Here is a 20,716-nt window from a genome sequence, read left to right as displayed (position 1 = left end):
AGGCAAAATTCTTCTAAATAAGGCTACTAGAAGATTTTGAAAACACATAAATATCTTGCATAATGTTTCTATTGGACAGTGCAGCCCCTGAGGGGACACTGCCCAGTACAACACACCGTGGCAGCCTGACATCCCCAAAGCAAACAACGCCTTCTTCTCCCCAACCCACACTCCTCCAGAGGGACTTGACTTCAATGAGTTGAAGACTGTGCCGCAGGCAACCAGCTGTGTCAAGGACCAACGGAGAACAAGCTCACACTTATTCAGCCCAGCAGGACCCTGAGTCTGGGAAGCATGGCGTGCCACATCGGGTTGTCCCTCAGAAAAACCCTGCTAGCTGGGAAGGAGCCACCTGCACCTGTGAGGCTGCAGAGGGCAGGCTAGGGGCAGGGCAGGTTGTACGTGCGTGTGCATGAGTGTGTGTGCGTGCGTGCGTGCGTGTGTGTGTGTGTGTGTGTTTCGGTGTGTGGGGGGGTGGGGCACAGCCAGATGGAAGCTGAGGAAGTACTGCTCCCCCCGCCCCAGGTAGGGGCAGCCAGCCAGGGAATGGCAGGGTCATATGGCAGGAGGCAGGTGCTAGCCTGGCAGCCCAAGGGCCTGTCGTGGGCTCTGGGCAGGGCAGAGAGCCGTCGGGAGCAGAATCAAAGAGGGCACTGGAGGAAGAAGCTTCTGAGCAGTCAGAGCAGGCCGCGGCCGGTGGGGAGCTGGCCCGAAGCCACAGATTGGGACGCTTTGGCCCTGCCTGAGGTAGGACGGTAGGGAGGAGCCCCAGGCTCTCCCTGGAGGACACAAGAGGGCCTCCGTTGGCTGTGCAGAGCCTGGGCCCTCGGACATTGTGGTGCACAGCAAAGAAGCCCTTCCTGGTTCAAGAGCAGACAATGCTCCCACTCAACTTGTGGAGGCTGTAAGGGACACGTCCGAGGTCAGCCAGCTGGGAGGCAACCAGGTGGGCAGAAACACACACGGAGACCTCCTCCGCGTCCAGGCCTGTGTTGGAGGCACTCAGCAAGGCTGGCCGTCCTTGGGACTTGTTTCTCAAGAGCCAGTACTACAGCAGGTGCTCTACGGAGGCGTCTGGTCACCAAGCAACCCAGAGCCTTCTGTGAATCTTGATTGCAGCATCTCCAATCAAGTGCCACCTCACAGTACAGTGCTTCCGTGTTTATCCCTTCAGGTGTCCAACATCTGCTGGGCACGCTGGCTCTGTGCAGTGCCTTCTGCTGGCAATCGGGGGGACCAAGCCAAAAAGATGGAAGCCTCTGGGAGCCAAACCAAGCAGGGACCACCTATACAATTCCTTTACCTTTACCAGGGAGTCTGCCTGCCCACAGGGCAGGGCTGGGTGCTGCGGGGCAGGGTGGGGAGGGACGGGAAGATGGAGAGTGGCAGGCTGGCGGGAGGGAGGAAGAGGGCAGAGCGAATGTCTACCTGGGTGTCACACAGGCCACTCGAATGTGACCACGGCCACAGGAACTCATCCCCATGCCCGTCACCCCTCTTTCCACAAAAGGCAAGAGGAAAGACAACTGCCAGCATGATCCCCATGTCAGACAAGGGTCCTGCCTTCCACCCAGTCCACACACAACAAGGAACCGGGGACCCTGCCTGAGCCTTCCCCGGGCCTTCTCCTTCTCTAGAGCCTGTATCTTCTGCTTTCCCTTAGACCCTCCTTGCCCAGCCCCGGGGTCGGGGGGGCCTGGACTTGGGCTGCAGCCCCCTCGCTGCTCCAGGCTTCCCTTCCTGCTGATTAGCTCCCCCACACGGCTGGCCGGCCGGTCTCAGCATCACCACCTCCTGGCTTCAAACCCATCGGGGCTCCCCACAGCCCTCAGGATAAGGTCCCGGTACCCTGGCAGGCTGGAGCAGGCTGACAGATTCAGGCACTTGCTGGAAAGAAGGCACCGAGAGCCTCCTCTGGGCCACACTCTGTTCTAGGTGCTGGGGATCTCAGGGTAGGAAACGCTGTACTACGGTTTGAACGTTGTGTCCCTGACAAAATTCATGTTGAAAGTTAGTCTCTAACGCAGCAGTGTTAAGGGGTGAGACCTTTAGGAGGCAATGAGACCATGGGGGCAGAGCCCTCAGGGATGAGAGGAGTCCCTTGTAAAAGGCTGGAAAGCACTAGGTAGGCCCCCTTTTTGCCCTTCCCTCCCCACGACCATGTGAGGACGCAGGCACAAGACACCATCTTGGAAGGAGAGACTGAGGCCCCACCAGATGCTGAACCTACTGGTGCCTTGATCTTGGGCTTCCCAGCCTCCGGAATTGGGAACAAGAAATTTCTGTTCTTTTGTAAGTTTCCCAGTCTCCAGTGCCTTGACTTTGAGCTTCCCAGCCCCCAGAATTGGGAGCAATACATTTCTGTTCTTTGTAAGTTACCCAGTCTCAGGTATCTTGCTATAGCACTGCAAATGGGCTAGACACACAGGCAAGTCCACCCCACCTTCTGGGGCTCTAGCTTGCCATCTGGGGAGGGAGCCCCTGATACCCAAAAGCAAAGACTCAGACCAGCATTTCTCACGTGCCGACACATGTACTGATGCCGCCAATAAGAATATAAACCGAGGGCACGTGATTTGTGTGTCCCAGCAGAGGGGGCCTATGGGAGGAGGGGACAGTTCAGCTGAGACATGAAGGAGGAGGAGGTGCAGGAGGAGGGGGAGGAGGAGGAAGTGGAGGAGGAGGGGGAGGAGGAGGAATAGGAATAGGAGGAGGAGGAGGAGGAGGAGGAGGAGGGAGAGGAAGAGCAGGAGGAAGCTGCTGCCACAGAAGGTTCTTGGGCCTGGATGGCTCACACAGAGGAAGGAGGGATGGCAAAGGCCGAAGGTGGGAACAAGCCCTGTGCCGCGGGGCCAGCTGAACAGGCCAGATCGGCAGGAGTGTGGTGAGAGGAGCTGGGGGCACGGCAACATGGGGTGGATTTCGGGGAAGGAAGGAGAGCATCAGAGGAAGCCAGATCCCCAGGAGCAGCGTGGGGGTGCTCTTGACCAGGATGGGGACTTTGAGATTACTCTAAGGAGATGGGGTGCCACAGGGAGGAGCAGGGTCTGGTGGTGTTGCAAAAAGATCACCCTGGCTGCTGAGGGGGTGTTGGTGGAGCAGGGAGGAAGCGGAGTGGAGGCACGGAGAACAGGAGACAGGGCGGGCCAAGGACCACGGAGATGAGAAGGGTAGCAGTCTTGGACCAGAGTCAACAAAATCCAATGATGGGTTAGATTGATTGGGAGTGAGGAACAAAGGAGAGGGGAGAGGACCCTGGCTGCTTTGTTTGAGTCACCGGGTAGAAGGCAGAGCCCTTTGCACAGACGGGGAAGCCTGGGGACAGTGTAGGCATGGTGAAGGGGACGAAGCCCTCTGGTTTGAACATCTTAGCTCTGAAACGTCTGTGGGGCATCCATGTGGGCAGACGGATGGGTACGTGCGGAGCTTGGAAGAGCGGTCACGTCCAGAGACAGAGCATTCATCGGAGGTGCCGTATGTCCCAGGGTTGAGGCTGGGAGCCCACCCCCACCACGCTTAGATCCAGCAAAGTAGGAGGAGGAGGAGGAAGGTCCAAGGGCAGAGAGGCAGGTAGAGAGGGAGGAGGTCAGCCCAAAAGTGGGGTGGGGGAGACGAAGAAGCTGAGAAAGGAAATGGTTTTGAGAAGGAAGGAGAGTCAACTGTGTTGAGAGGTGGAGACAATGGGGACAGAGCACTGACGAAAGACAGTTGAGGTGTCACAGCCCAGCCTTGGCCGGGGTTGGCCGGGGGCAATGGGTGTCCTGGAGCGTCCTGGACTTGGGGTCAGCAGGTGCAGAAGGAAGGAGAGTGGGAAGAGACAAGGCCGAAAACAGAGGAAATTAGTTGCGAGCCGGCCTGTGGGCCGACTGGGCCAGTTGGAGACACCAGACCCACAGATGTTCCCAGGGTGGGGGGCGGCCAAGGCGGGGGTGGGGGTCGGTGCCCTTTCTGAAGAAGGACTCCAGAAAAATCACGGCTGAAAACAAGAGAGAGGACAATATGTGGTATAAGCCGTGACAAGTCTAACACTAAAGGTTCAATAGACAGACACTCTCACAGCAGAGGTAAAGAGCAGCAGTTTGCCTGAATGAGAACAAGCAGTCTTGGCGCTCAAGGGGGAGAAGCGGTGGGGGGCGGGAGTCGGGGAGGACTGGACACACGAGGCCAACCAGGGAGGCTGGTTTGTGACAGAAGACATGCGTTTCTTCGCTGACCCCACGTTTACTACCTGGGAGGTAGAAAAGCCTGGGGAGCAAGACCATGCCAACCTAAGTACCACACAGAGAGGGAGCCTCCCTATGAGAAAATGGTATCTTTTCAGAAATAGGCATTGCAGCGGGGACGCGTGCGCCCTAGTGAACTATGTGCATATTCAGGCAGGGGAAGGCAGACAAAGGTTCTCCAGGAAAAGTGAAGAGGATTACATAATTGTTTTGAGATAATGATCTTTGGCTACAAGGATGAATAACAAGGGTAGCATTGGTCAGGCGCTTGGACAGGAAGTTGCTGGGCAGGTGTCCTCGCAGAAGTATTATTTGTGTCAGGTTGCAACAGCCTTTGTGCGAATTTGTGGGTTTTGCAGTCTTCTGTGATAGCTTTTGTTATCAGGCATTCGTGCATGGGAACCCTGCCTAGGTGGCCCTCCACAGCTCTATTTGTCAGGTTTTTGGATTTTTGTTTGCTTGAACAGCAAGTGACTCCATCTTGATTCTGAAACCTTTCACAACCATACGGGCAAGCCAAAGTCTAACTGTGAGGCCCACTCCAATGCGACCTGCTTCTGGGCAACGTGATGGACTGGCCATGGCTTATATCACAAAAGGAGAAAGCCTTCGATCTTGACGCTAGGAACTTTCTCCTGGAAACGGGCCGATGACGCCTGTCATCTGCGAGATGAGGAGGAAAGGAGCAAAGGAGATGCACAGAAGAGGAACCACGAACAGCCAGTGAGAGGATGCACGACCTCGCCACCGCTCGGGGAAACGCAAGGCACACAGCGATGAGGTGGTGTCTCTCCCCGTGGGATGGGCAAGCGGGCGAGGCTGGACGAGACCAAAGGCTGCTCGGGCTGTAGGAACCCAGGACCGCTCCCACGCTGCCAGTGCGAGGGAACATGGGGTCAGCCACGCACCGGAGGTCACAGATGAGCAATGCTTGGTTGTGGCATTGATGGGCACAGCCCAAGTCCCAGCAGAGCCACTGCCTGCTGTGCACCCCAGAGTCTTCCTGGCGGACGGTGGTGGCTCAGACAGGCATGCGGGATGCCACTGGCAGCAGTGTCTGCAACAGCCAAACAGTGGGAAGGACCGGAATGTCCATCCCCAGGGTCATAGACAAATACTCTGGGGCTGTGATTCAGCAAGGAGCTTGGGCGAGCTGGACGCTTGGGGGAGACCTTGGCCAGCAAGTTGCCAAACAGGAGGTCAGGCAAGGAAAGAGAAGGGGATGAGGGAACGACACCCAGAGGTGTGACCCCGTGGGAACCTGTTTGCCACCTGCCTGGTGGAGATGCTGTTCACATGGCCCCAGCTTCCCGTGATGGGTCAGGTGCAGGGTGGTCAGATCCACAGGCGCAGAATCTCTGTTTTGAGCGGAGGCTGCTCTGCCCTGGTGCAGTGTCTAGCCCCGGCAGCAGAGGACTGGGGAAGGACCTATGGAAGGCTGACTCAGGCCCTGACGGACGGAGGTCTCCAGGGAGGTACGACACCCATGCTGCCCTCAGGGCCAAGAGAGCAATGTCCCAGAGCCCATCAGGCTGGTGAGGGCACAGGGGGCAGGGGACAAATTGAGTAGCCCACTCCCCGCGGACTACCTTTCCAGGCACACACTCAGGCAGAGACCCAGACTCGGGACTTGCGGCTGCAAAACGGACAAGGCCCGGGCATACTTGGGTGCTGGGTCACCCTCCTAGGTGCTGGCTCCTGGCACCAGGGCAACGAAGTGCTTCGGCCGGAGGGCTGCGGGTCCCTGGAGCGGGATGGGCAGCGGGGAGATGGCAGACCCTCCGTAGGATGGTGTGCGTGAGCTGCGTCAGCGCCTGGGGCATCTCCTCCACGGAATGGCACCCGCACCAGGTGCCCCTGGCCTCGCCTGGCCTTGCCAGCCAGAGGACCAGTCCTGGACGGGGAGGGGGAGGACAAGAGCAGGTGAACAGGCCCCAGAACCCGGCTCCCTGACCCTGGCCAGAACGCAGAGCTGCCGGGCGCACCTCAGACCACTCCCTGACCCTCTGGTGGGCACGTCGCGGTGCAGACCCCTCGCCCCTCTGGCGCCTCCGGGGCACGTGCGGGAGGGGCAGAGGCCTGGACCAGGAACCGCTGCGGTGAGAGCCAAAGGCGCGGGGACCTGCGGCCCACAGACCTTTGGACACCCAGGTGGGGGTGGGGGCGGGCTGGCGCCTGTGTTCCCGGGACCCGTGGCGCGAGGGGAGTGGGGGTGGGGCTAGGGGGGAATAGGAGCAGGTGACGTCACCCGGGGTCCTGGGGCGCTCGGGAAGGCGGCGAGAGCCAGGCCACGTGACCCGCCCGCGGCAACCGCCCTGCGCTCTCCCGGGCGCCCGCGACGCGGAGGGGGCCCGCGACGCGGAGGGGGCCCGCGACGCGGAGGGGGCCCGCGACGCGGAGGGGGCCCGCGACGCGGAGGGGGCCCGCGACGCGGAGGGGGCCCGCGACGCGGAGGGGGCCCGCGACGCGGAGGGGGCCCGCGACGCGGAGGGGGCCCGCGACGCGGAGGGGGCCCGCGACGCGGAGGGGGCCCGCGACGCGGAGGGGGCCCGCGACGCGGAGGGGGCCCGCGACGCGGAGGGGGCCCGCGACGCGGAGGGGGCCCGCGACGCGGAGGGGGCCCGCGCTGCACCCCCGCCGCACCGCGGCCGCGTGACCGCACTGCAGAGAGCGGCTGCGAGCAGGCGCTGGCGCACTGGCCCAAGCGCCGAGCGAGCGACGGAGAGGCACGGTCAGAGGGAACGCCCGCGCGGGGAGCCAGGGGCGGCCGACCCCGCCGCCGACGCGCCCTGTGGGGACCCGGACCAGGAGGGACCCTGCCCCGGGAAAAGGTATCAGACCCACTCGGGGAGGGGGACGCTGGGTCCCAGGAGACTCCGCCGCCCCTCGCCTGTCCGCCCTAACAGAACTGAAGCAGCCTGCGGGGCAGGGGTCCGGGGCCCGGGGGCGGCGCGGGGATGAGGCCAAGACCCGCAGGGACCACCCCCCCGGGGGGGGCGGGGCGGGACAGGGGCGGGGCCTGGCTGCAGAGGCACGGCCAGGGGAGGAGGGCGGCTGGGGGTGGGAGTGGACGTGGACGTGGGGAGGGGTGGGCATTAACCTCGCTCTCGCCCGCTCGCATTCACAGGCTGTGGAGACCTGGGCTCCCACCCCAATTCATCCCCCCACACCCCCGCCGCCCCGTGCCACCCTGGTCCGCGCTGGGAACCCTATCCTGCCCCTCTTGTCAGCCCGGCACTGGCCAGAATTGCGGGCATGGCGGTGACGATGCTGCAGGACTGGTGCAGGTGGATGGGGGTCAACGTTCGCAGGGGCCTGCTCATCCTGGGCATCCCGGAGGACTGTGATGATGCCGAATTCCAAGAGTCCCTCGAGGCTGCCCTGAGGCCTATGGGACACTTTACAGTGCTAGGCAAAGTGTTTCGAGAGGAGGATAATGCCACCGCGGCCCTGGTCGAGCTCGACCGGGAAGTCAACTATGCTTTGGTCCCCAGGGAAATCCCCGGCACTGGGGGCCCGTGGAACGTGGTCTTTGTGCCCCGTTGCTCAGGCGAGGAGTTTCTCGGTCTCGGTCGTGTGTTCCACTTCCCGGAACAAGAGGGGCAGATGGTGGAGAGCGTGGCCGGCGCCCTGGGCGTGGGGCTGCGCAGGGTGTGCTGGCTCCGATCCATCGGTCAGGCGGTCCAGCCCTGGGTGGAGACCCTGAGGTACCAGAGCCTGGGCGTGTTTTCCGGGAGGGACCAGCCAGCCCCAGGGGAGGAGTCCTTTGAGGTCTGGCTAGACCACACCACCGACATGCTGCATGTGTGGCAGGGGGTCTCGGAAAGGGAGAGGAGGAGGAGGCTGCTGGAAGGCTTGCGTGGGACCGCCCTGCAGCTCGTGCACGCGCTCCTGGCGGAGAACCCCGCCAGGACGGCGCAGGACTGTCTGGCGGCCCTGGTCCAGGTGTTTGGAGACAACGAGTCCCAGGCGACCATCCGGGTGAAGTGTCTGACCGCTCAGCAGCAGTCAGGCGAGCGTCTCTCAGCTTTCGTGTTGCGGCTGGAAGTGCTGCTGCAGAAGGCCATGGAGAAGGAGGCCCTGGCCAGAGCATCCGCCGACCGCGTGCGCCTGAGGCAGATGCTCACCAGGGCCCACCTTACTGAGCCTCTGGACGAAGCACTAAGGAAGCTGAGAATGGCCGGGAGGTCTCCAAGTTTCCTGGAGATGCTGGGGCTCGTTCGGGAGTCTGAGGCATGGGAGGCCAGTCTAGCCAGGAGCGTGAGAGTCCAGACACAGGAAGGGGCCGGTGCCCGGGCTGGTGCCCAGGCCGTTGCCAGAGCCAGCACTAAAGTAGAGGCGGTCCCAGGAGGTCCTGGCCGGGAGCCAGAGGGCCTCCTCCAGGCAGGAGGCCAGGAGGCTGAGGAGCTCCTCCAGGAGGGGCTCAAGCCGGTCCTGGAGGAATGTGATAACTAGGTTGGGGCTGGGGAGGCAGCCCAGCGCGAGTCCTCCCCGGGCAAATAGGCTCCGAGGGCCCCGGGGCCTCCTCTTCTCATTTGATACCAAATGGGGTGGGGGGAGGCGCCCCTCCAGTGCCAGGGGCACATGCTGTGAACTTCCCGGGAGCCCAGGTTCTGCTCGCTGCTATCCCACATCGTGAGCACCACCTCTGCTTTCCTGGCGTAGATCTAGGCCAGGGGCTGCTGCTTTTTGTGGAGCCGTGTGTGTTCTTCTCTGAGCAGCTCCTCCCCAGAGGGCCCCAGCGCAGTCCCGGGAGATGGCGGGAAGAAGGCACTAGGGCACAGTGGACACTCATCCCCTGACCGCGATGGTGACCGTGACTGCGGGAGAAAGAACAAGACCCGGGATGGAGTGGGGCTGTCTGAGGCTCCCCAGGGAGCTTTGTGCTTTGGTGTTCCACCCCTGTTGTTACTTGTTACTCAGTTTCCTAGACCTGGGGTGGGTGTTCCCCCAGGAGGAGGGGAGCCCAGACCTGTGTCCTATGGTGGCCGTTTGCAGCTTCTGTGTTGTGATTCCCTTCTCTTCAACGGTTTCAGTACGTATTTCTCTTCAATAAATTTCATTCAGTGTTCCAGCCGGCCTCGCCTCTGCTGTGGGAAACTGCATAGGGTGCGGGGTGCAGTGTTGGCTGGGGACAAGGTGGGGTAAGGTGCCACAGTGGCCGGGCTAACATCGGGGTGTGTGGGGGGCTTGGTCCCCGAGGATCTGTGTGGTCCCCTGGGCTGCACGGTATGGCATGGTGGTCTTGAGCAGGGGCTGATTGGGTTCCCAGGGCACTCTGATCACCTCCCAGGAGTAGGTGGTTTGGAGGTTGCAGACAGGCAGAGGGACAGTAGGCTAGTTCCTGGTATCCAGGATCCCTGGCAGCACTGCGGGGCGGGGGTGGGGGGGGCGGCACTCAGGACTTTCAGAAGGGTCAGAGTGGCCACATGTGTAACCTTAGGCTGGAAGCCAAGGTCAGGGAACAGCCCCAGGAGGGCCTAGGCATGAAGTCAGAGGCCCTCACAGGAGCCATGTGGAGGACTCGGCGGGTGGGGGACCCCTCTTGGGAGACCCAGGCAGCTGACACCCTTGAGAGGGCCTCTTTCCCCCTGTCTCTCCCAACCCAGGACAAGGAGTGGGGGGCAGACATCTTCAGGTGCCCCCACCCAGGCCGCGGCTGGCTGCTCAAGGCTCCCTCCAGGCCGCCCCCCCGCCAGAGGCAGGAGGGTTTGGGGGGAGCTGGGTGCAGCACTGGGTGAACTGGAGGGGCACCTGCTCCCACCCCATTTGGTATCAAATGTGGTTATCTGGGTCACCGGGAAGGTGGTGGTGGACAGGGCCCCTTGGGGGGAAGTGGGGGGCCCCGATCCCGATGTGGGGTGAGGGACCAGCCCTGGCCCCGCCTCCACCTGTCTCCGGGGCGCTGCTGCCTGAGAGGAGAGGAGGAAGCCCCGGGGCCCTCGGAGCCTATTTGCCCGGGGAGGACTCGCGCTGGGCTGCCTCCCCAGCCCCAACCTAGTTATCACATTCCTCCAGGACCGGCTTGAGCCCCTCCTGGAGGAGCTCCTCAGCCTCCTGGCCTCCTGCCTGGAGGAGGCCCTCTGGCTCCCGGCCAGGACCTCCTGGGACCGCCTCTACTTTAGTGCTGGCTCTGGCAACGGCCTGGGCACCAGCCCGGGCACCGGCCCCTTCCTGTGTCTGGGCTCTCACGCTCCTGGCTAGACTGGCCTCCCATGCCTCAGACTCCCGAACGAGCCCCAGCATCTCCAGGAAACTTGGAGACCTCCCGGCCATTCTCAGCTTCCTTAGTGCTTCGTCCAGAGGCTCAGTAAGGTGGGCCCTGGTGAGCATCTGCCTCAGGCGCACGCGGTCGGCGGATGCTCTGGCCAGGGCCTCCTTCTCCATGGCCTTCTGCAGCAGCACTTCCAGCCGCAACACGAAAGCTGAGAGACGCTCGCCTGACTGCTGCTGAGCGGTCAGACACTTCACCCGGATGGTCGCCTGGGACTCGTTGTCTCCAAACACCTGGACCAGGGCCGCCAGACAGTCCTGCGCCGTCCTGGCGGGGTTCTCCGCCAGGAGCGCGTGCACGAGCTGCAGGGCGGTCCCACGCAAGCCTTCCAGCAGCCTCCTCCTCCTCTCCCTTTCCGAGACCCCCTGCCACACATGCAGCATGTCGGTGGTGTGGTCTAGCCAGACCTCAAAGGACTCCTCCCCTGGGGCTGGCTGGTCCCTCCCGGAAAACACGCCCAGGCTCTGGTACCTCAGGGTCTCCACCCAGGGCTGGACCGCCTGACCGATGGATCGGAGCCAGCACACCCTGCGCAGCCCCACGCCCAGGGCGCCGGCCACGCTCTCCACCATCTGCCCCTCTTGTTCCGGGAAGTGGAACACACGACCGAGACCGAGAAACTCCTCGCCTGAGCAACGGGGCACAAAGACCACGTTCCACGGGCCCCCAGTGCCGGGGATTTCCCTGGGGACCAAAGCATAGTTGACTTCCCGGTCGAGCTCGACCAGGGCCGCGGTGGCATTATCCTCCTCTCGAAACACTTTGCCTAGCACTGTAAAGTGTCCCATAGGCCTCAGGGCAGCCTCGAGGGACTCTTGGAATTCGGCATCATCACAGTCCTCCGGGATGCCCAGGATGAGCAGGCCCCTGCGAACGTTGACCCCCATCCACCTGCACCAGTCCTGCAGCATCGTCACCGCCATGCCCGCAATTCTGGCCAGTGCCGGGCTGACAAGAGGGGCAGGATAGGGTTCCCAGCGCGGACCAGGGTGGCACGGGGCGGCGGGGGTGTGGGGGGATGAATTGGGGTGGGAGCCCAGGTCTCCACAGCCTGTGAATGCGAGCGGGCGAGAGCGAGGTTAATGCCCACCCCTCCCCACGTCCACGTCCACTCCCACCCCCAGCCGCCCTCCTCCCCTGGCCGTGCCTCTGCAGGCAGGCCCCGCCCCTGTCCCGCCCCGCCCCCCCCGGGGGGGTGGTCCCTGCGGGTCTTGGCCTCATCCCCGCGCCGCCCCCGGGCCCCGGACCCCTGCCCCGCAGGCTGCTTCAGTTCTGTTAGGGCGGACAGGCGAGGGGCGGCGGAGTCTCCTGGGACCCAGCGTCCCCCTCCCCGAGTGGGTCTGATACCTTTTCCCGGGGCAGGGTCCCTCCTGGTCCGGGTCCCCACAGGGCGCGTCGGCGGCGGGGTCGGCCGCCCCTGGCTCCCCGCGCGGGCGTTCCCTCTGACCGTGCCTCTCCGTCGCTCGCTCGGCGCTTGGGCCAGTGCGCCAGCGCCTGCTCGCAGCCGCTCTCTGCAGTGCGGTCACGCGGCCGCGGTGCGGCGGGGGTGCAGCGCGGGCCCCCTCCGCGTCGCGGGCCCCCTCCGCGTCGCGGGCCCCCTCCGCGTCGCGGGCCCCCTCCGCGTCGCGGGCCCCCTCCGCGTCGCGGGCCCCCTCCGCGTCGCGGGCCCCCTCCGCGTCGCGGGCCCCCTCCGCGTCGCGGGCCCCCTCCGCGTCGCGGGCCCCCTCCGCGTCGCGGGCCCCCTCCGCGTCGCGGGCCCCCTCCGCGTCGCGGGCGCCCGGGAGAGCGCAGGGCGGTTGCCGCGGGCGGGTCACGTGGCCTGGCTCTCGCCGCCTTCCCGAGCGCCCCAGGACCCCGGGTGACGTCACCTGCTCCTATTCCCCCCTAGCCCCACCCCCACTCCCCTCGCGCCACGGGTCCCGGGAACACAGGCGCCAGCCCGCCCCCACCCCCACCTGGGTGTCCAAAGGTCTGTGGGCCGCAGGTCCCCGCGCCTTTGGCTCTCACCGCAGCGGTTCCTGGTCCAGGCCTCTGCCCCTCCCGCACGTGCCCCGGAGGCGCCAGAGGGGCGAGGGGTCTGCACCGCGACGTGCCCACCAGAGGGTCAGGGAGTGGTCTGAGGTGCGCCCGGCAGCTCTGCGTTCTGGCCAGGGTCAGGGAGCCGGGTTCTGGGGCCTGTTCACCTGCTCTTGTCCTCCCCCTCCCCGTCCAGGACTGGTCCTCTGGCTGGCAAGGCCAGGCGAGGCCAGGGGCACCTGGTGCGGGTGCCATTCCGTGGAGGAGATGCCCCAGGCGCTGACGCAGCTCACGCACACCATCCTACGGAGGGTCTGCCATCTCCCCGCTGCCCATCCCGCTCCAGGGACCCGCAGCCCTCCGGCCGAAGCACTTCGTTGCCCTGGTGCCAGGAGCCAGCACCTAGGAGGGTGACCCAGCACCCAAGTATGCCCGGGCCTTGTCCGTTTTGCAGCCGCAAGTCCCGAGTCTGGGTCTCTGCCTGAGTGTGTGCCTGGAAAGGTAGTCCGCGGGGAGTGGGCTACTCAATTTGTCCCCTGCCCCCTGTGCCCTCACCAGCCTGATGGGCTCTGGGACATTGCTCTCTTGGCCCTGAGGGCAGCATGGGTGTCGTACCTCCCTGGAGACCTCCGTCCGTCAGGGCCTGAGTCAGCCTTCCATAGGTCCTTCCCCAGTCCTCTGCTGCCGGGGCTAGACACTGCACCAGGGCAGAGCAGCCTCCGCTCAAAACAGAGATTCTGCGCCTGTGGATCTGACCACCCTGCACCTGACCCATCACGGGAAGCTGGGGCCATGTGAACAGCATCTCCACCAGGCAGGTGGCAAACAGGTTCCCACGGGGTCACACCTCTGGGTGTCGTTCCCTCATCCCCTTCTCTTTCCTTGCCTGACCTCCTGTTTGGCAACTTGCTGGCCAAGGTCTCCCCCAAGCGTCCAGCTCGCCCAAGCTCCTTGCTGAATCACAGCCCCAGAGTATTTGTCTATGACCCTGGGGATGGACATTCCGGTCCTTCCCACTGTTTGGCTGTTGCAGACACTGCTGCCAGTGGCATCCCGCATGCCTGTCTGAGCCACCACCGTCCGCCAGGAAGACTCTGGGGTGCACAGCAGGCAGTGGCTCTGCTGGGACTTGGGCTGTGCCCATCAATGCCACAACCAAGCATTGCTCATCTGTGACCTCCGGTGCGTGGCTGACCCCATGTTCCCTCGCACTGGCAGCGTGGGAGCGGTCCTGGGTTCCTACAGCCCGAGCAGCCTTTGGTCTCGTCCAGCCTCGCCCGCTTGCCCATCCCACGGGGAGAGACACCACCTCATCGCTGTGTGCCTTGCGTTTCCCCGAGCGGTGGCGAGGTCGTGCATCCTCTCACTGGCTGTTCGTGGTTCCTCTTCTGTGCATCTCCTTTGCTCCTTTCCTCCTCATCTCGCAGATGACAGGCGTCATCGGCCCGTTTCCAGGAGAAAGTTCCTAGCGTCAAGATCGAAGGCTTTCTCCTTTTGTGATATAAGCCATGGCCAGTCCATCACGTTGCCCAGAAGCAGGTCGCATTGGAGTGGGCCTCACAGTTAGACTTTGGCTTGCCCGTATGGTTGTGAAAGGTTTCAGAATCAAGATGGAGTCACTTGCTGTTCAAGCAAACAAAAATCCAAAAACCTGACAAATAGAGCTGTGGAGGGCCACCTAGGCAGGGTTCCCATGCACGAATGCCTGATAACAAAAGCTATCACAGAAGACTGCAAAACCCACAAATTCGCACAAAGGCTGTTGCAACCTGACACAAATAATACTTCTGCGAGGACACCTGCCCAGCAACTTCCTGTCCAAGCGCCTGACCAATGCTACCCTTGTTATTCATCCTTGTAGCCAAAGATCATTATCTCAAAACAATTATGTAATCCTCTTCACTTTTCCTGGAGAACCTTTGTCTGCCTTCCCCTGCCTGAATATGCACATAGTTCACTAGGGCGCACGCGTCCCCGCTGCAATGCCTATTTCTGAAAAGATACCATTTTCTCATAGGGAGGCTCCCTCTCTGTGTGGTACTTAGGTTGGCATGGTCTTGCTCCCCAGGCTTTTCTACCTCCCAGGTAGTAAACGTGGGGTCAGCGAAGAAACGCATGTCTTCTGTCACAAACCAGCCTCCCTGGTTGGCCTCGTGTGTCCAGTCCTCCCCGACTCCCGCCCCCCACCGCTTCTCCCCCTTGAGCGCCAAGACTGCTTGTTCTCATTCAGGCAAACTGCTGCTCTTTACCTCTGCTGTGAGAGTGTCTGTCTATTGAACCTTTAGTGTTAGACTTGTCACGGCTTATACCACATATTGTCCTCTCTCTTGTTTTCAGCCGTGATTTTTCTGGAGTCCTTCTTCAGAAAGGGCACCGACCCCCACCCCCGCCTTGGCCGCCCCCCACCCTGGGAACATCTGTGGGTCTGGTGTCTCCAACTGGCCCAGTCGGCCCACAGGCCGGCTCGCAACTAATTTCCTCTGTTTTCGGCCTTGTCTCTTCCCACTCTCCTTCCTTCTGCACCTGCTGACCCCAAGTCCAGGACGCTCCAGGACACCCATTGCCCCCGGCCAACCCCGGCCAAGGCTGGGCTGTGACACCTCAACTGTCTTTCGTCAGTGCTCTGTCCCCATTGTCTCCACCTCTCAACACAGTTGACTCTCCTTCCTTCTCAAAACCATTTCCTTTCTCAGCTTCTTCGTCTCCCCCACCCCACTTTTGGGCTGACCTCCTCCCTCTCTACCTGCCTCTCTGCCCTTGGACCTTCCTCCTCCTCCTCCTACTTTGCTGGATCTAAGCGTGGTGGGGGTGGGCTCCCAGCCTCAACCCTGGGACATACGGCACCTCCGATGAATGCTCTGTCTCTGGACGTGACCGCTCTTCCAAGCTCCGCACGTACCCATCCGTCTGCCCACATGGATGCCCCACAGACGTTTCAGAGCTAAGATGTTCAAACCAGAGGGCTTCGTCCCCTTCACCATGCCTACACTGTCCCCAGGCTTCCCCGTCTGTGCAAAGGGCTCTGCCTTCTACCCGGTGACTCAAACAAAGCAGCCAGGGTCCTCTCCCCTCTCCTTTGTTCCTCACTCCCAATCAATCTAACCCATCATTGGATTTTGTTGACTCTGGTCCAAGACTGCTACCCTTCTCATCTCCGTGGTCCTTGGCCCGCCCTGTCTCCTGTTCTCCGTGCCTCCACTCCGCTTCCTCCCTGCTCCACCAACACCCCCTCAGCAGCCAGGGTGATCTTTTTGCAACACCACCAGACCCTGCTCCTCCCTGTGGCACCCCATCTCCTTAGAGTAATCTCAAAGTCCCCATCCTGGTCAAGAGCACCCCCACGCTGCTCCTGGGGATCTGGCTTCCTCTGATGCTCTCCTTCCTTCCCCGAAATCCACCCCATGTTGCCGTGCCCCCAGCTCCTCTCACCACACTCCTGCCGATCTGGCCTGTTCAGCTGGCCCCGCGGCACAGGGCTTGTTCCCACCTTCGGCCTTTGCCATCCCTCCTTCCTCTGTGTGAGCCATCCAGGCCCAAGAACCTTCTGTGGCAGCAGCTTCCTCCTGCTCTTCCTCTCCCTCCTCCTCCTCCTCCTCCTCCTCCTCCTATTCCTATTCCTCCTCCTCCCCCTCCTCCTCCACTTCCTCCTCCTCCCCCTCCTCCTGCACCTCCTCCTCCTTCATGTCTCAGCTGAACTGTCCCCTCCTCCCATAGGCCCCCTCTGCTGGGACACACAAATCACGTGCCCTCGGTTTATATTCTTATTGGCGGCATCAGTACATGTGTCGGCACGTGAGAAATGCTGGTCTGAGTCTTTGCTTTTGGGTATCAGGGGCTCCCTCCCCAGATGGCAAGCTAGAGCCCCAGAAGGTGGGGTGGACTTGCCTGTGTGTCTAGCCCATTTGCAGTGCTATAGCAAGATACCTGAGACTGGGTAACTTACAAAGAACAGAAATGTATTGCTCCCAATTCTGGGGGCTGGGAAGCTCAAAGTCAAGGCACTGGAGACTGGGAAACTTACAAAAGAACAGAAATTTCTTGTTCCCAATTCCGGAGGCTGGGAAGCCCAAGATCAAGGCACCAGTAGGTTCAGCATCTGGTGGGGCCTCAGTCTCTCCTTCCAAGATGGTGTCTTGTGCCTGCGTCCTCACATGGTCGTGGGGAGGGAAGGGCAAAAAGGGGGCCTACCTAGTGCTTTCCAGCCTTTTACAAGGGACTCCTCTCATCCCTGAGGGCTCTGCCCCCATGGTCTCATTGCCTCCTAAAGGTCTCACCCCTTAACACTGCTGCGTTAGAGACTAACTTTCAACATGAATTTTGTCAGGGACACAACGTTCAAACCGTAGTACAGCGTTTCCTACCCTGAGATCCCCAGCACCTAGAACAGAGTGTGGCCCAGAGGAGGCTCTCGGTGCCTTCTTTCCAGCAAGTGCCTGAATCTGTCAGCCTGCTCCAGCCTGCCAGGGTACCGGGACCTTATCCTGAGGGCTGTGGGGAGCCCCGATGGGTTTGAAGCCAGGAGGTGGTGATGCTGAGACCGGCCGGCCAGCCGTGTGGGGGAGCTAATCAGCAGGAAGGGAAGCCTGGAGCAGCGAGGGGGCTGCAGCCCAAGTCCAGGCCCCCCCGACCCCGGGGCTGGGCAAGGAGGGTCTAAGGGAAAGCAGAAGATACAGGCTCTAGAGAAGGAGAAGGCCCGGGGAAGGCTCAGGCAGGGTCCCCGGTTCCTTGTTGTGTGTGGACTGGGTGGAAGGCAGGACCCTTGTCTGACATGGGGATCATGCTGGCAGTTGTCTTTCCTCTTGCCTTTTGTGGAAAGAGGGGTGACGGGCATGGGGATGAGTTCCTGTGGCCGTGGTCACATTCGAGTGGCCTGTGTGACACCCAGGTAGACATTCGCTCTGCCCTCTTCCTCCCTCCCGCCAGCCTGCCACTCTCCATCTTCCCGTCCCTCCCCACCCTGCCCCGCAGCACCCAGCCCTGCCCTGTGGGCAGGCAGACTCCCTGGTAAAGGTAAAGGAATTGTATAGGTGGTCCCTGCTTGGTTTGGCTCCCAGAGGCTTCCATCTTTTTGGCTTGGTCCCCCCGATTGCCAGCAGAAGGCACTGCACAGAGCCAGCGTGCCCAGCAGATGTTGGACACCTGAAGGGATAAACACGGAAGCACTGTACTGTGAGGTGGCACTTGATTGGAGATGCTGCAATCAAGATTCACAGAAGGCTCTGGGTTGCTTGGTGACCAGACGCCTCCGTAGAGCACCTGCTGTAGTACTGGCTCTTGAGAAACAAGTCCCAAGGACGGCCAGCCTTGCTGAGTGCCTCCAACACAGGCCTGGACGCGGAGGAGGTCTCCGTGTGTGTTTCTGCCCACCTGGTTGCCTCCCAGCTGGCTGACCTCGGACGTGTCCCTTACAGCCTCCACAAGTTGAGTGGGAGCATTGTCTGCTCTTGAACCAGGAAGGGCTTCTTTGCTGTGCACCACAATGTCCGAGGGCCCAGGCTCTGCACAGCCAACGGAGGCCCTCTTGTGTCCTCCAGGGAGAGCCTGGGGCTCCTCCCTACCGTCCTACCTCAGGCAGGGCCAAAGCGTCCCAATCTGTGGCTTCGGGCCAGCTCCCCACCGGCCGCGGCCTGCTCTGACTGCTCAGAAGCTTCTTCCTCCAGTGCCCTCTTTGATTCTGCTCCCGACGGCTCTCTGCCCTGCCCAGAGCCCACGACAGGCCCTTGGGCTGCCAGGCTAGCACCTGCCTCCTGCCATATGACCCTGCCATTCCCTGGCTGGCTGCCCCTACCTGGGGCGGGGGGAGCAGTACTTCCTCAGCTTCCGTCTGGCTGTGCCCCACCCCCCCACACACCGAAACACACACACACACACACACACGCATGCACGCACACACACTCATGCACACGCACGTACAACCTGCCCTGCCCCTAGCCTGCCCTCTGCAGCCTCACAGGTGCAGGTGGCTCCTTCCCAGCTAGCAGGGTTTTTCTGAGGGACAACCCGATGTGGCACGCCATGCTTCCCAGACTCAGGGTCCTCCTGGGCTGAATAAGTGTGAGCTTGTTCTCCGTTGGTCCTTGACACAGCTGGTTGCCTGCGGCACAGTCTTCAACTCATTGAAGTCAAGTCCCTCTGGAGGAGCGTCGGTGGGGCGTTGGTTGTGGAGGCCGGTAGCAGTGGGCTGGGTGCTGCCATGGGGCTCAGGGCACAACTGCATTGGTTGTCAGTTCTCTCTGCCTTGGTTCGGGATTGAAATGGCCTTCATAGCAAGCTCAGCCCCGTGCTTGCTCCCAGTGAGCTTGCCTGCAGCTAGATGCCATCAGCATCTTTCCTCCCACAGCTGCCTTCCAGCTTCCTTCCTTCCCGTGTGTGCCACTGGCTCTTCCAACCCATGGGGCACACTCACTCTCCTCCTGTGGAGGCAGTGTCATCTGTGCATGGCTGGCCCTTTCTGCCAGGAGTCCAGGGATTCCTGTCAGAGGCCCCCGCTCCTGCTCTTTCTGCCCTCGAGCCTGCCGGGCCTCCTCACTTTGACTTTGGAGTTTGGATGGTGACTCAGCAGTCAACCAGCATTCAGGGGCAGGGCCACAGTTTCCGGGAGAGAAGCCTGCAGATGGCTGCCCCCTGGTCCCAGGGACTCGTGTCCCTGTCCTCTCCTGGAGGACTCCGGGGTCCTGGCTTCCCAGGTGCTATGTGTGTTGAACGGTGTCTCATATCACATATCAGAGTGAATTTTGGGACCATGGTTGCCAAGGAAATATCATGGTTTGGCTGGAGTTGGCCCCATAAGTGTTCTGTGCTGTGTTTTTCTGTTGCCTGCTTCCAAATTGCTCTGTGAAGTTCAGGCCATTTGTCTGTGTCCTTTTGGTTGGTTCTGTGGAAGATAGTTTCCTCGTTGGTCTAGTTAGCCACAAGAAAAAGATGCCCATGGTTTTCTCAAATCATGAGTTTGTGAGCACTGGGCAGTGATCAAGTTCCCTGAGGGATGCCACAGTAAATTTTCCCTGTAGGCAAGACTTTAGGAGCAAACCAATAGGATAGCTCACAGTCATAGCTCACAGCAAGCAAGTGGCCTGCTTGAAGGATGGGCCTATGCTGTGAAAGTCTGTTGGAGCTGAGCATATCAGGTTCTCTAAAGGGATAGAACTAATGGGATATATATACATACATATATATGGGAGTTTATTAAGCGTGTATATATATATGTATGTATATATGTGGGAGTTTATTAAGTATTAACTTACACCATCACAAGATCCCACAATAGACTGTCTGTAAGCTTGAGGAGCAAGGAGAGCCTGAGTCTCAAAACTGAACTTGGAGTCCGATGTTTAAGGGCAGGAAGCATCCAGCATGGGAGAAAGATGCAGGCTGGGAGGCTAGGCCAGTGTCTCTTTTCACATTTTTCTGCCTGCTTATATTCTAACCTCGATGGCAGCTGATTAGATTGTGCCCACCCAGTTTAAGGGTGAGTCTGCCTTTCCCAGCCCACTGACTCAAGTGTTAATCTCCTTTGGCAACACCCTCACAGACACACCCAGGAACAATACTGTGTATCCTTCAATCCAATCAAGTTGACAGTATTAACAATCACACTGAGCTGGGCTGAACTGTGCCTCCTTGAGGACATACCACACTTTCTGGTAGAAATAAGGCTTTTAAGGGTGTCAGCTCAGAGGAGAGAAGGCAGCCAGCAGCACATGGCCTCCGGAAGATCCCAGGCCCTCCCTCTTGTGACACAATGTGACCCCATGGCCTGGAGTTTTGGATGGGGGGATGGGAAGAAGGTGAGTAGTACTAGCTGACAAGAGCTACCTCTAGGGACTTTTTGATGATCAGTCAAAACTCTAGTTTCCCAAGGGGAAGTGTGGCTCAAGACTGGAAAGAGACCCTGTCCAACAGAAATCTCCTTGTCTCCTGGCTCTGATGTCTCTCCAACCTCAGCAGAGGAGAGCACTCAGTAGTCCCTGGATTTAGCCAACATATAGACCTCTGTAGCCACCTCTGGTGTATACAAATGCCCCCTCCAAGCTATCCCTAACACTGCTTCCTCGCTGACTTTTCTAGTTCACAGACATGAGCAGGTCATTCCTATCCTTCACAAATCTCAGGGCAGTGGTCATTCCCTGAAGACCTAGGTGCCTTGCTGCACTTCTAGGGCAGAAGTCCAAAGTCGTTAGCAAAGTACTTAGCATTACAGACC

The 20,716-nt window shown here is 60.9% G+C and overlaps 2 protein-coding genes across 2 annotated transcripts; one reads left to right on the top strand and one right to left on the bottom strand.

Annotated features, from left to right (window-relative positions):
* The first annotated feature begins 6,878 nt into the window (after nt 1-6,878).
* LOC100461984 (PNMA family member 6A) lies at nt 6,879-9,564 on the top strand. The gene is made up of 2 exons (XM_054544257.1): nt 6,879-7,054; nt 7,351-9,564. Exon 2 carries the CDS (start codon nt 7,479-7,481, stop codon nt 8,676-8,678), a length of 1,200 nt encoding a protein of 399 aa, XP_054400232.1. The 5' UTR covers nt 6,879-7,054; nt 7,351-7,478; the 3' UTR covers nt 8,679-9,564.
* A 62-nt stretch (nt 9,565-9,626) lies between these two features.
* Nucleotides 9,627-12,020, bottom strand: PNMA6A (PNMA family member 6A). Its single transcript, XM_024241006.3, has 2 exons — nt 11,845-12,020; nt 9,627-11,548 (listed from the first exon to the last, which is right to left on the bottom strand). Exon 2 carries the CDS (start codon nt 11,418-11,420, stop codon nt 10,221-10,223), a length of 1,200 nt encoding a protein of 399 aa, XP_024096774.2. The 5' UTR covers nt 11,421-11,548; nt 11,845-12,020; the 3' UTR covers nt 9,627-10,220.
* Between the last annotated feature and the right edge of the window lie 8,696 nt (nt 12,021-20,716).

Source organism: Pongo abelii, chromosome X, assembly GCF_028885655.2.
Source record: "Pongo abelii isolate AG06213 chromosome X, NHGRI_mPonAbe1-v2.0_pri, whole genome shotgun sequence".
Classification (NCBI taxonomy): domain Eukaryota; kingdom Metazoa; phylum Chordata; class Mammalia; order Primates; family Hominidae; genus Pongo; species Pongo abelii.
The sequence above is the reverse complement of the archived record's forward strand: the minus strand, read 5'-3'. Positions and strand labels throughout refer to the sequence as shown.

Excerpts from the sequence above, each read along its gene's own strand:
- LOC100461984 (XM_054544257.1), top strand. The coding sequence starts at position 7,479 with ATGGCGGTGACGATGCTGCAGGACTGGTGCAGGTGGATGGGGGTCAAC.
- PNMA6A (XM_024241006.3), bottom strand. The coding sequence starts at position 11,420 with ATGGCGGTGACGATGCTGCAGGACTGGTGCAGGTGGATGGGGGTCAAC.